Raw genomic sequence first — 14,795 nt, 5'->3', positions numbered from 1 at the left:
TATATATATATATATATATATATAGAGAGAGAGAGAGAGAGAGAGAGAGAGAGATATCTTGGTGTTGTTCAGGGGGATACTTTGTTTCTTCTTGCTGTATTAGATGTAATCCAACCAACAGAGTTATTACGTCAAAGTTTTACACGTGTCTCTCTCCGCCCGTTTTCCTCGCAGTCCGACTCCTTCCATCAAGTGGTTTAAGAGGGGGGGAGACCTGCCAGCACAAAAGGTGAAGTTTCAGAACTTTAATAAGACTCTGAAAATTCTCAGTGTGTCAGAGGAGGATGCTGGGGAGTATGTCTGCATGGCAGACAACCGTCTGGGCAGTATACGCCATTCCATCAATGTCCAAGTTAAAGGTGAGGACAAGACAGTGCTTGTTGTAACAAAATGAAGGAACCTGTGTTATTAGGCTAAACTGGCTCCCTTTCCCCCCACAGCTGCTCCTTACTGGTTAGACAAACCCACAAACCTGGTGCTGGCCCCAGAGGAAAATGGCCGCTTGGTGTGTCGAGCCAATGGCAACCCTAAGCCCAACATCCAGTGGCTTATGAACGGCGAGCCAATAAACAGTACGGCTTCTTTTTTGACTCGTTTTGTTTTACCCTTAGCTCCTTGTTGCTTTTGTTAAATTTGGGGCAAATGGACTTTCAACGATTAGTTTAATCCGTCTTGAGAAGAGCCACATTTAACTAGACGGGATCATTTTTATGTGATGTCTCCAAGTGGCATGACAAATCTGGTCACTATTTTAGACATTTAAGGAGATGCAGTAAAATGTCCCCATTGTTGGCTCTGTGGGTTCTGTATCCCAATCAACAGGGGGAAGTTCATGTCTGGCACACATGTTGCAGTTATAACGTGGTTCTCAGTGACCTCTCATCTTAAAAATATAACAAAAAATATTTCTTACTGGGAAGTTGTAGTTCTTGATGTAAGGTTTGTGTTACATAAGCAAAAATACATGAAAATTCTTTTTGTCCTCATTTTATGATGTTAAATCTGACCAATCTAAACTTCCAGTATTTTAAATCTCTTAGAATTATCAAAATATTTTCTATTTGCAAAATTCCACAATAATGAGAGAAAGACATTTATTTATTTATTTGTTAATGTCTTCGAAATCAGGAGTTCACATACATAATGATAGTTATCTGTCTAAGCAGTGGACAGTGGACAATGGATGTGGGAGACACTTCTGATTGGTTGACTGCCATCTTTGCATTACTTAGAGGCTCACCTGTGGGCGTATTTTAAGGCCATGCTCTGCTTTCTTGTTCAACATGATTGGAAAGTCAAAATGAGTTCCAACTCATAGATTAGCCAAGTACAAAACATGGATGAACGGATGAATAAAATCTGTTCTGGTGAAAGTTTTAAGCTGTAAAAATGCTCCCCTTTCTTTGTCATTTTATCTATCTTTATACTTCGTTCTCTTCATTTTCTCCTTATGTGTCTCTTTTTCTAGAGATCACAGAAACTCCAACAAGTACAAACAGAGAAGTTCTCGGTGACACCATTCTGTTCCGTGGGGTGCAGATCGGAAGCAGTGCGGTCTACCAGTGCAACGCCTCCAACCAGCACGGCTACCTGCTGGCCAACGCCTTCGTCAGTGTTCTCGGTGAGACGCAGGAAGGGAGGCGGCCATGTTTAGACAGAGTAGTGGGAACTGAAATTAGCTGAACTGAAGGTGAACTGTTTGAAAACAGTGTAAAAATGTAGGTCAAAAACAGAATAAGTTAAAGGAATTAGTTTAGCAGTTTGTAAAGCTATACATATATGTGTGTAATTAAAATGATCAGTTTATCTGATTTTAAGTATATGTTTGAGTAAAATGAACATTGTTCTTTTATTCTATGAACTGAGTGGACGTGACCAAAAGCTGCAGCTGCTCCTGCATAATGTTCACAAACTGCCAGGAACAGGGACAAAACTGTAAATCAATAAAGCTTTATATCAGGACCAGTTTGTTTGTTTAACCTTCCAAACACATCAAGATATCATTTCTTAGAAAAGTTAAAAAGTGTCCCAATGACCTTGTTTCAGTGTTGTTACCTTTAGTTTCCATGTTACAGACATGGCTCCACGGATGCTGGGACCCAAAAATCAGTTAATCAAAGTCGTCATGAACAACCGAACCTTCCTCAACTGCCCTTTCTTTGGCTCTCCTTTACCCGAGCTGCGCTGGTGAGCATCTCATAGCTTTTTCAAACTAACAGCTCCTGCGATGTAGAATGACTTACCAAGTCACTGACACGTCGCACAATTTAGTTATATCAGCTGTAAGTCCTGTGTCTCTGTAATGTTTCTTATTTTAAATGTAAAACTATATCGGATTGGTTGGTATTAATGTGTTTTAGGGAATTTTTGTTTGTTAACCACAACTAACCTTCACTTTTACTCTGGAGGTTTAAGAATGGCCAGGGCAGTGGGCTGGATGGGGGTCAGTACCGGGCCTACATCAACGGCACCCTGGAGATAAAACGCGCTCGAAAGGAGGATGAGGGCATCTACACCTGTGTGGCTAGCAACATGTTGGGCAACGCTGAGAACCAGGTCCAGCTGGAGGTCAAAGGTCAGACATTGCTTAAATACTAACTTTCATGATAGTTTGAACAGTGATTTTCCTTCCTTGTGCCAAATAGCCTGCTGTTTGGGGCGAGTCAAGCTCTTCAGTGCCTTTTCTTGACATGCCCTGTGTGTCCATTTGCATTCCACGTTTAATACAATTAGAAGACATCAGGAATTATTTTTTTGATAAATAGAAGAAAAGCGAGACACCATCAGGAATTTGAGGTTTAACAGGTGGTGGGAAAAAAAATGGCTTCATCTTTCAAAACTCAAATGAAAAAAAAAAAAACAGACACGGAGAAGAGTTTTGGACAGATTGGTAGTTTAAACTCATCAGTGAAAAGCATCTACAGTGATTAAAACTGACCGAGTGGATAGTTGAAGTACATTTACGATATCTGAGTTATGTACATGGTAATTAGCAATCTAGGAATAGTTGGCCATAAGAAGGAATGTCTGTAATTAATCGTTTTATTTTATTTCCTCAGAACTTTGTTTCTACCACTTGATCATGTCTCTCCTCTTCAGATGTATGTTATTCCTTTTCTGTTGGAGGTGAAGGTGTTAAGAGGAGTGAACCACTTTAACTAGTTTGTGATCCCTGAACGAAGAGAAGCCAGAGGAGGGCGAGTGGGAGAAAGGCTTTTAGTAAAACAGAATTTGATATAGAAATGTGTTGATGAGGTCCCTCAAACATGTTGTTTAGATGTCGTACTATGTGACTGTCAGTGTGCCTATTTCTACTTTTTTTTTCTGTCATTTTAACTCTGATTTAGAGCCTACTCGTATAATTCAAGCTCCCACGTACCAGTCAGTTTTGAGGGGCTCTAAAGCTACCTTCCACTGTAAGGTGGTGTCGGACCCCAGCCTGCCCACCACAGTGAACTGGTCCAAGGACGGAGAGCGCCTGGATCTGGGATGGAGGTATGATGCCTGCTTTTTTAAAGTTTATACCAGAGTCAGAACATTTTGGATTTAAATTTGCTTCCTGGATGGGATTTTTGCTGCATGTCACTCCACTTTTCCTAGCTTCACTTTTTGAATATTATATATAATATAATGTCTCCAGTTTGTCAATAAATCTGAAAAATTGTTTATTGTCTTTAAATGGTCCCTCATTAGTGAAGAAAAGCAGAGCTCAATATATGGATTACGACCATAAAAAAACTTGGCAAACCCTCTCGGCTAAGCAGTGTGGTTGTGTTGGTCACTGCGACCAACAAACAGCAGACCAAAGTTGACCTTTCTAGCGTTCAGTGGGGTCAAGGTCATTAATGTAGGCAGGCTTTCCGTCCTTCTAACTGCCAGATTGTGGAGGTTGCATCAAATTCAACCAACCAACCAACCAACCAACCAACCAACCAACCAACCAACCAACCAACCAACCAACCAACCAACCAACCAACCAGCCAAGCTATTGATTGATCCATCAATCAGTCATTTATTGAATCCTTTAATCATCCACAATATTGATGACCAAAGTGCTTGACAAAATCAACATATACAAGAAAAAATAATAAAAACAAGGTTAAAACAAGGCAGAAAGTAGAAAAACTCAAGTACACACAACTAGAAGTGGCGTCACGTTTTTAATTTTGTAAAGGTCTGAATAGAAAAACGTTGTTGGTGTTGACTTAAAAAGATCCTGTTCAGTTACAGATTGAAGATCTAGTAGAAGCAGGTTCCACAGTTGAGGTATGGCACCAGAAAAAGCTTGATTACCCCAACGTCTGTGTTTTGTATACGGAACGGCACGTAAATGTTCACTGCTGGGCTACGATTGATCCAAGTGGCAACTGTAACCCAGATCGTCACTAATCAATCCTATCACATGCAAGGAAAATAGCAGAGGGCCTACAATTTAGTCTTGTGCTACTCTACCGTAATTTTCAATGAACACGCTGCTGGATGTTACTTAACAACCGATCCGTTTTCTGTCCTCCAGGTTGAAGAAGGATGAAGAGTCCCTGACTATTCCGTCTGTCAGTGAGAACGATGAGGGAATTTACACCTGCACTGTTAAATCTGAGATAGACCAGGACTCGGCCTCAGCCCGCCTCACTGTCTCAGGTACACTAGTGTACAGAATGGTACTGCAAAGCACTGATGTGGTCTGACAGAAACACAACTCCCTGTACCAGTGATGTTCATTTAGTACAATGTAGCTAACTCAGTGTCTTCACATAGACTCATAGATGTAGAGTAGATCACTGTGCATATAGTGATGGGATGTATTGTCTGAAGAAAATATGCATAACCAGCAGCAGTACATTGTGTATTTCATACAAGAAGAACTTGATGATGGAATAATAACATGTCGTTTGTAGTGAAGCAAGCTAGTTTGAATAACTTGTAGCAAACACTAAATGTTCCAGCCTGGCATTTAGCTAGATAGCAATTTGTTTCAAGAAAACAACACATGCATTGAGATGTAGCAAATTAAAGAAGGTAATCTATTTAATTATCTTCTAAGCTCTGCATTATATGAATGTCTTTATCAGAAGCTACATACAATTCAATTGTAATGATACTCAAGTTATATTTTAACTGTTGTTCTCCTTTGCTGTAGACTAACCTAACTAATCTAACCTTTATCCCCACCACCTGACCCACAGAGGACGCCTCCCACAACCCCTCAGTCTATAGTACCTTACCTCCAGGTAACACATGGCTCAGCTGGAAGCTCTTCTGTTTGTTTTTTTTTTTTTATGTCCTGATGCCTTATTATCTACTTTATGTTTTTGCTTCCATCTCTATACCTGCAGCATTTGAAATTTCCCTCCTGTTTTATGTTTTCTCACATTACAATCACATTTTTTTTTCTTTTTTCTTTTTTTTTTTATTGGGATTTTTATGTGTCAGACCAAAGCAGAACAGAATTGTGACGTAGAAGTCAAACGAGGCACCGCATTACATAAATATAAAAATAATGTGACATATGTGTCTCTACATCGAAAGACTTAGTGTTTTCGCATGCCAAAACACCGGATCTGTTTTGGCATGCAATCTGACAGAACATCAGGTCGGATGATGTAGGCAGCAGTTACAACTTCTGACAGTCAATGAACCCTTGCAGACTGCCAACGATTCCCTAAGACTGTCACGAGTCAGACAGGAAGTGAGACACGGTGGCAAAATAAAATGCATCTGCTTTGGGGGAAAATGCTGACTCAAAACTTTTTTACTTGTAGAAAAAAAATAGTAGTGTACTACTTATCCACAATGGGAGCTCAAAAGTACGGAAAAAATGAAAGAGTGAAATTGTGATGTTGTTGGAGCAGCTTTTGGGTTTACTGGCCGACCGGTTTGTGTTTACTCTGGCAGGATTTTCGGTTCAGTCTGGTGGACTGACGGACGGTCGAGTTGCAGCCTGTGTGTCAGCTAAAAATCTGATTTTAGTGTGAAAAGCTATAATCTAACGATGTGTTTTGGGACTTACCTTGTTGCTTGTTCATCTTTACAAAAGTGTCCACTCAGTCAGAGTGGATTAAGATTGTCTGTGGAAATGAGTCTTGCTACAGATGCTGAATCTGATATGAATCTGCTTTCATGAGCACCATTTCCATTTCCTTGAAAAAGAAATGTTATCTCAAGAGACTTCCTGACAAATTAAAAAGGTAAATCCCATTGTTCCTAAGGCTATGTGTCTTTTGGTGCCTCTAACACATTTTCTTTACAAGTATGCACTTTGGTTTGTGTTGGCCTATCGCATAAAATCCCAATAATATGTGCAGATGTTTGTAGATGTGATGAACAGAATAACATTTTCAATTGTTGGAATAACAGAATTAATTAAATATCAGTGAAAGTTTTTTTTTCTTTGGCCCTTTGGTTGAAAAGAGTACAAGAAAGATTTTATGATCTTTTATTACTTTTATGGTTTTTGTTTTTGTTCTGTTTTATTTATTTTCTAAAGGTTTTGATCATTTAACCAAGTATAGGCAGTCCTAGTGTACAATATGCCATGAATGAAGGTTGTTGTATGTGTGCTCATGAGCAGTATTATCCTGTGTTCCTCTGCAGACCGTCCAGACCCACCAATAGATCTGGATCTGTCAGACCCGTTAGCCCGTAGTGTTCGCCTCACCTGGATTCCTGGGAACGACCGCAGGAGCCCTGTCACAGGTACGCTCTGGCCGTGTGTACCTGTGCTTTTTTTGAGATGTATTCTTCCTCTCTTGGCTAAAGGCATTCATGTTAGGTCAACTGCCTTTTCGTAGAAAAGTTGCCTGTGGCGGTGAGAGAGTGTGTATGTTTTTGTGTCTCAATAACGGCGTTTCCTTTACACATTGGTGCAGATCTTTGTCTATATTTTGCTAATGTCGAAAAAACACAACTTTGCAATCGAAGTGTTTCCATTAAATAAGAAAGGAAATGAGAATCACATAGTTGTTCACGTGATAAGTGATTAAAATCTAGGCAGCAACAGATGTAAACATGAGACATATTCGTAACTCAGTCGTCATCTATCAGACAATAGAGGAGACATCAGGGTTTTATTCAGTCGTTGGAGTGGCAAGCTCCACCTACTCGGCTTAGTATGCGGAGTTTTGGGGAAATTGTAGTCTATGATTTCAAAGAAGAACTATGGATTCAACATGTTGGAATGACACACAACTTTTATATGACCTGTGTGAAGCTGAGTGCTCTGCTGGAGCCAGTTGCACATTGTCAGAAAAAAAACTAAAACAAAGCATCATTCTCCTACTACTTCCTGTTGTCTTGTTTGTTGTTTCTGCCAGTAGTAACATCCGTCTGTTGATCACGTGACTAGTGTGATGCGAATAAAGTGCTTACAGTGCAGTTTTGCAAAATGCATCTATCTTGATATGACTGAAAAGCCAACTCATTCCTAGCTCAAAAATACTTTATTGAAAAAAAACAACTTTTTCTAAATTACTGTTTTTCCATTAAGCAAATTTAATGTTGTAGTTTCAAGTTGCGCAATTTTATGGTTAATGTAAATGCAGCTCATGTCACCATGGTGAACTAGCACTTCTTACTCCTGCCTCTCGTACAATGACCACTGGAGGTAAGAGGCTCTGACAAGAAATACACAGATTAATATTTTGATCCACAGATCAAAATAAGGCTTTTAATGGATGAAAGCCATATTTTCAGCACAAGCTGTACTTGGCTTACTGTCACACAGGGAGTATAACAGCCTTGAAGAATTATTACTGTGTCATCCTTACATAGTTTCGTTCTGAAGCCCGTTGTGCTTTCTGCAGAGTTCTTGGTCCAGTTTGAGGAGAACCGCTGGGAGCCAGGCAGATGGCAGAACCTGTCCTCTTACCCTGGAGACCTCAACTCCGTCATCCTGCAGCTTGCCCCCAATGTCAATTATCAGTTCAGGGTCATTGCCATTAACTCAGTGGGTTGGAGTCAACCTAGTCAGCCCTCACCTCGGTACAAAACCACTGCAGCACGTAAGTAGCATCAAATCTAAAATCACATTCAGTGTGTGCCTCTGGCTTGAGTCAGACGATAATTTAGTAAAATGTTTCATTTGCTGTACAGGGACGGCTCTTTATTTAGTAAAGATCTCAATAAACAGTACCATGTGGCACCCCTGGTGAAAATTTGTAAAGAACTGTAATTTGATCAAAGTCACCTAGTAATCAATAACATTGTGTTTGCCTGGGATGACAGTTAGCCAGTCCTTAACATGGGAAACACAAGAGCACGCGCTATAGTCTTTATTAACATAGGTTAGAAAAATGATTGCAAGAAAACATCTACGTGCTCATGTTTGATATAAATCTATTCATCTTTTTGAAATTCAGCTCCAGATGCCATCCCCAGAGACCTACGTGGTTGGGGATCCAATAAGGACAACATGGAGCTCACCTGGGAGGTAAGGCACCACACAATAACAGAATCAGGGAAGCAAATCACTCATCATTCAGAGAGATTGGAAGTAAAAAATATTTGAAGAAGAAGATCATAACCAGTTTTAAAAACGGAAATCAGCCTCGTTGGTGGCGCAGGTGTTAGAGCGTCCTCCACGGGTTCGAGTCCTGGCCCCTTGACCTTTGCTGCATGTCTTCCCCACTCTCTCACAACCCACCTTCCCTGTCAGTCTAGTGTGAAATACAGGCCACTAGAGCCAAAAAATACATTACAAAATTCAACGCATGCCTTAACTTAGATTGCTCCAGTGACCCCCTGCTGTTGAGCAATGAAAACTACATGCAAGTGCTGGTTATCAAAATAAATCTACAATAATAAAGAGTAAATCGTAAACCATTGCATGATTCAAGACTAATGAAGCACCAAAACATAAACATTACAATCCAGCTTCTCCACTTGCAGTTTAGAAATAATTTTAAACAGTAGTTGGAGTCTGATTGTAAGTCTAGTTAAATATGTTAAGTCTAGTTAACATATTTTATGTTAACTTTATTTATTTTTATATTTTATTTCGAACATGATAGTAGTATAAAATCATGCACAAGAACAAGGAATGCTAAAGACATATTTTTGTACCACAGTAATCTTGACATGTTCGAAAAGGATGTCACGATCCTTTTCCTTAAATATTAATGTTTAAATTCTTAATCTTTTGGCACAACCTTTTAAACTTTTCACCTTGTTATTATTTTTGACCTCCTTGCAGATTCCTTCTGATTTTTCTTTTTTGATTGTTTTACGTCACATTAAGACTTTTCAAATCGTCAAAGCGGGCAGCTTGAACTTGAAGCTTGATTTGTTTCTCTAGCCTCTGCACGATCTGGAGAAAAACGGCCCAAACCTGCAGTACAACGTGTGGTGGAGACGGAAAGACTCCGGGGACGACTGGACCAACGTGACCACGTCTGAGACCAAATACGTCGTTCGCCACACTGAAACATATGTGCCTTACGAGATAAAAATCCAGGCCAGGAATGAGTTGGGATCAGGACCCGAGTCTAACATCGTCATTGGATATTCTGGAGAAGACAGTGAGTATAAATTCAATAAATATTAAGAAAAAAAAAGTTTTTGTTTAAAAAAACCAAACGCCTGAATAAACATATCGCGCTGTTTTCAGAGCCCACTGATTCACCCACTGAGCTGCGGGTGTCGAAGGTTGGCAGCACCAGAGCAAACATCCACTGGAAGCCTGTAGATCTGAGTTCTGTCCAGGGGGAGTTCAAGGAGTACAGAGTGAGAATGAGGAACATTTTGAATTGAGAACTGACTTCACTGCAGACCCCCGACCCCCTACTTTCTGACTTTTCATCTTACCCATGCGTCCTCTCTTTCGTAATTCCCAGTTGTACTACTGGCGCGAGTCCAGTCTGGTTCCAGGGCTGGTGGTGAGCAAGGAGAAGAAGACCACTGGATTCTACACGACTGTGCCAGAACCGTCCGGGATTCTCAAAGACTTGGTGCCCTACTCTAAATATAAGATGTTCATGGTTGTGGCTAACAGTCGCTTTGAGAGTCTACCCAGCAACAACGTGGAATTCACCACTGCGGAGGGCGGTGAGGTCCCAACGAACCACACTTTATCATTAACATCAATGTCGTATGAGAGTCATGCAACCCTTTAGTTGGTATGTTCAGGTTATATCTGTCATTCACACTAGCTGTGTTTGCGATGTTACATTAGAGCTATGGATTCAACATGTTGGAATGACACAGAACTTTTTATGAACTGTGTGAGTCTGAGAGAGCTCTGGTGGGGCCAGCTGCACATTGTCCCAAAAAAACAAACCATCATCCTCCTATCGCTTCCTGTTGTCTTCTTCTTCATCGTCATAGTAATTGCGACTTAGCGTATGCCCCTGTGGTTTATGCCTTTGCTCAGGGTGATGGGAGAAGATGTCGCCACCTGTGGGCGCTCCATCACTCTAACCTGTCAACAACATTAGAACTTGATGATTTTATTGTATATTTGTGTTTTATTTAAAAAAAAAAGAGTAATTACTTTCAGAAAATAAAACATCCTCAATCTGAACTTGAACACATTTTTGGATGGAGTTACTTTTAAAACCATGAGAGTCTTTAGTTTTAGATGCATTTTAGTAAAACTGTTAAAAGACATTTAAGGCACACTCTGTCCTGTATGTTTTATAAGTTTTGCTCATTCAAATATCTAATTAAAATTGATAGTGTATATAGATGGATATGGATATGTTTAACATATGCAGAACTAGTCACATCATTTCCTTTAAACAAACCATCCTGAGTCATACTAACCACAGTGCCCCCTAAAGGCTTTGACTGGACAACACTGGTATAAAGTTGAGAGATTTGTTGTAGCCACTAGTTGTTAGTAATTACTTGTAGAACTTTATGTCCAGTATTTGGTCTAACCGTGTTTCTTTGTTTCTTTTCTCCTGTTCCTTTCATGTTTTTCTCTTCTGTCTTGAAATATTTTCAGTTCCCGATGCTCCCAGGTTCTTCAGGATTAACCGCAGAAGTCTGGACACACTCTACTTGGAATGGGGCAAACCATTAGAACCCAACGGCATTCTAATTGGATACCAACTCGTATACCAGAGAGGTGACTTTATTTACTTTGTGATTCTTCCAACTATTGCTGAACAATATGGCTTAAAAACATATTATTGATTAGTTTTAGTTCTTTGTTTTAAATAACTGAATTACTGCCAAACTGCTGGTGTGACCTTTCCTGTTTTACCCACAATTTTCACTCCAAAGGAAAAAAAAAACTAAGACTGGTTGTGGGATAGTAATAGAATTCATGAAATCCAATCACCATATCTGTGGAGCCGTCATTGCCCTCTAACACTGAGAAGTTCTGATGCCACAGTAAACCATGACCATGCTCTGTGTTTGTGTCCAGTGAACGGGTCCAGACTGGGTCCCCAGCAGTTCGAGACGTTCCGTCCCAACATGACAGACTTTATCCTGCGCCTGCCGGACCGGTCCGCTCGCTACAAGTTCAGCCTGTCAGCGCTCACCAAGGTGGGAATGGGAGAGGTCTATGCCGAGGAGTCGCCGCTCTTTACCAATGAAGGTGAGCATTCAAAAAAAAAAAAAAAAAAAAAAAAAACCCTTCATTTTTTAAGAAAGATGAAGTTTTGCCAAAAGGAGAGAAGGAGTTAAGATCAGCTGTTCATCAGTCTGAGAATATAATTTATAAAGTATATTCAGAATAACAGATAAAGCCAAAAATGATTTCAATGTCTCTTTATATTTAATTAAAAGCAGTATAATCTTCTTAACAATCAATATAAAAATCTTCATTGGTGTCACAGCCCCGAAGCTTTTCTCATGATAACTGAGCAGCTTTCTGCATGTTTTCACGAATATTCTGACAAATTAACTCATGAGATCTAAGGCTGTCAGTTTGGAAGCTCTCCTTGCCATCACCCTAATCTTTAGCTCCATTCAGGGCTCTGACTGAGCCACACCTAATCACACAACATTCCTCTCAGTCAGAAGAAACATTCTGGTAAAATCCAAAGACTAATTTCAGCTGAAATCTATCAATATGTGTGAAAATCTTTGTTCTTAACTGGATGTACCATGAATACAGAACCAACAGAACTGTGACTGAAAAAGTGTTGACCCCCCAAAAAAATCCTTACTTAAACTCATGCTACTGTGCCCAGATGTTGCTCTCACCTGGACACACGGGAAGCTGAGGGACAGTTAAATTGTTGAATTAAGCTAATAAATACCAGAGCTTTGAATTTTCATTAATCATTTAATAGGAGAGTTCAACTCAGAATCAGAGTCAAATTTCCTTTTTCTTTGTTACTGCACCAGAAAGCTCAGCAAAATTTAAAGGAAAATTTAATTATATGAGAGCATAGATGGCAAAAGGGGAATGATTTGAAAGCTTCCGTTTGTCTTTTTACAATGATAGGAGAAAGCTTACTGTCTCCAAAAGAACTTTGTTTCACAGCTCCGGTTGTCTGCAGTTAAAAGTGTCATTAATTACATTGCAAACAGAGACAATGGTATGCCTTGTGTGAGAGAGAGCAGCTGCTGCTCATACATGGTTTCTCATACATATTCTAAAACAGAGAAAAAATGTCTATTCAGTTAAAACTTTAAACTGGCATCAGTAGCTTATAATAACCGTTAGGGTTTTTAGCAACGTGAGCATTGCAGTCTGCCTGTGCTTCCTAAAGAATGTTGTCCCTTAGTTTAAAATGCGACCAATTTGTCAAATTCAAACATATTCCTTTAGCAGCAGCTGAGCTTCTACTGATCATGAAATTGTGGAAATTCGAAACAGCAAAACAACAGCACTTAATAGAAACATGACAATTTTGAAAAAAAGTTACATTTTTCCATAACATTTTTGGATGCACTTTATTTGAAAGGGTGTGCATCAGACTGACATGACACTGTCATAAACATGACATAACACCTATTATGAACATAAAGAAGTCTTTATGAATGTTTATGACTGTTGTCATCAAGTGTTATTCAGTAAATAATGGCACTTTTAATGCAAAGCTGTACTGAAGGTTGCATTAAAAGTCCATTAAAATGGCCAATTTTGCAATAAAAGTGTCATTATTTACCGAATGACACTTCATGTTCATGACTGGTGTTATATCATGTTTATGACAGTATTACGTCAGCCTTGTGCGCACCCCTTCAAATAAAGTGTTACCAAATTTTTTTGTGCTATGACGAGGTTATTTTGTTTGGTCATACTGAAATTTGCAAAACCTCAATGGAAACACTTTTTTCTCATCATGAATCATGACTGTTTATATACAGCAGGAACATAATTTTTTTTGTTGGCAGCTGGCTCCACCAGAGCTCTCATAGCATCGAACAGTTTGTCAAAAGTTGAGTTTGTCATTTTAAAGTGTTGAATCCATAACTCTTCTGTGAAATCGCAGACTAAAATTTCCCAACGACGCCACATACGCAGCTGCTCACAAGTATAAGGAACTTCTCACTCCAACACCTGAATAGGACGTAGACCCCTCCTCTGATGGCTGACAATGTGTCATAATGCCATGGCTGAAATATGAATATATCTCATACCAGAGATTACATCTGTTGCCTCCATGATTTGCAATGACCCATTGCATAAACAGATTTATTTATTCTATTGCGAAATTGTGTTCTTTTGAGAATAGCAGGACATCAACAGAGTTTTGCGCACATTTGTAATAGAAACACAGGTTGAGAGAAGTTGAAAGCTCCAGCTAATGAAACAGAATGACTCTTGCCAGCCTTCCTGTTACCTGCTGAAAGTCTTGTTCTCCCTCACGCTCAACGAGTGTTTAGGCTGGTAAGATGTCCTCCAGCCCATTTCTCTGTGCCTTTATAGTTTATACCAGTGACTCAGTTTGAAACAGTGCTATTTTCTTGTTCCTTCCTGTCTCACCCACTCTTCTCCTGTGTCTTCTGTGTCTCTGTTCTTTCCACCGGCAGAAAACTTTACTGATGCTACAGATGTAGGTAATGGGGGAACAAAAAGCACAGTCTCATTGACCATTGCTGTCCAACACTGACATTTTGCTTTTATCTGTCCATCTAACAACAGCAGCAGTGCAGTCACTGTTACAGCCCTTAGCGACGGTTCTGTTGCTGCCCCACTGTGGCTTCATGCAGACCTGGTTTTCAGAGCTGCTCACAGCAGCATGAGAACGGATTGGCTCTGTTATGGAAGGAGGAAGCTTTATGTCAGGCTGGCAGGGTTTTTTCTGTATTTCTTCACATATTCACACAAGAAAATTGGTGTTCAAGACATTAACATACATACACTGAAGGTTTGGAAATTGCTGTATGTATGTCTAAATCAAATTTTGGCAAGATAAAGAATAAAGAAAGAAGTAATAATAATAACAATATAATATAATATATGTGTAACAAACAGGTAAATTCACAAATAACAGCAATACAATCTAGGGGTTCATCTGCACATCATACTCATTGAAAGCATATTAATAAGGAGTTTGACACACACTTGCGATGTATTAGATGAGGTATAATGTGACTGCCTGTCTCCATCTGATCATCCTTCCACTTTGTTTGAAGCCGCTGTCGGTCCACTGCTGCTGCTGCTGTGTGTTCCCAGGGGTCTAACAGGCATGGTGTGCGTTTTATGGTTTGGCTGCATTTCATAATGCTCTCTTTTATCATTACTTCTACTCCATAAATGTTTATAAGTCTATTTATGCCTCTGCTTACTTTAAACTTCTGTTCCTGAAACACTGGCACCAGGTGGTGCGTCTGTGTGATGCAGCCTGACTGCATCACAGTCTCTGCCGTTTTGCTCTGAGATGCAAAGGAAC

The 14,795-nt window shown here is 39.7% G+C and overlaps 1 protein-coding gene across 29 annotated transcripts in view; it reads left to right on the top strand.

Moving 5' to 3' along the window:
• Positions 1-14,795, top strand: part of nfasca (neurofascin homolog (chicken) a) — a 66,556-nt gene that overhangs the window by 34,242 nt on the left and 17,519 nt on the right. For 17 of the 29 annotated variants that reach the window (XR_001664450.1, XR_001664448.1, XR_001664449.1 and 14 more), the window contains 17 exons: positions 175-359; positions 441-572; positions 1,469-1,621; positions 2,076-2,187; positions 2,409-2,575; positions 3,348-3,495; positions 4,517-4,641; positions 5,187-5,231; positions 6,595-6,696; positions 7,803-8,000; positions 8,358-8,428; positions 9,293-9,515; positions 9,605-9,720; positions 9,831-10,041; positions 10,943-11,065; positions 11,369-11,542; positions 13,930-13,959. Coding sequence is in view for 26 of the 29 variants with exons in the window: in XM_016680619.1 (XP_016536105.1) it covers positions 175-359; positions 441-572; positions 1,469-1,621; positions 2,076-2,187; positions 2,409-2,575; positions 3,348-3,495; positions 4,517-4,641; positions 5,187-5,231; positions 6,595-6,696; positions 7,803-8,000; positions 8,358-8,428; positions 9,293-9,515; positions 9,605-9,720; positions 9,831-10,041; positions 10,943-11,065; positions 11,369-11,542; positions 13,930-13,959 (2,315 nt within the window). In the remaining 3 variants the exon portion in view is untranslated. The remainder of the gene's footprint in view (positions 1-174; positions 360-440; positions 573-1,468; positions 1,622-2,075; positions 2,188-2,408; positions 2,576-3,347; positions 3,496-4,516; positions 4,642-5,186; positions 5,232-6,594; positions 6,697-7,802; positions 8,001-8,357; positions 8,429-9,292; positions 9,516-9,604; positions 9,721-9,830; positions 10,042-10,942; positions 11,066-11,368; positions 11,543-13,929; positions 13,960-14,795) is intronic. The other 12 variants (XM_016680617.1, XM_016680613.1, XM_016680611.1 and 9 more) reach the window with 3 other exon arrangements.

The sequence above is a fragment of the Poecilia formosa genome, unplaced genomic scaffold, assembly GCF_000485575.1.
Source record: "Poecilia formosa unplaced genomic scaffold, Poecilia_formosa-5.1.2 Scaffold248, whole genome shotgun sequence".
Taxonomy (NCBI): Eukaryota; Metazoa; Chordata; class Actinopteri; order Cyprinodontiformes; family Poeciliidae; genus Poecilia; species Poecilia formosa.
Note: the sequence above shows the minus strand (reverse complement) of the source record. Positions and strands in the feature narration are given on the sequence as shown.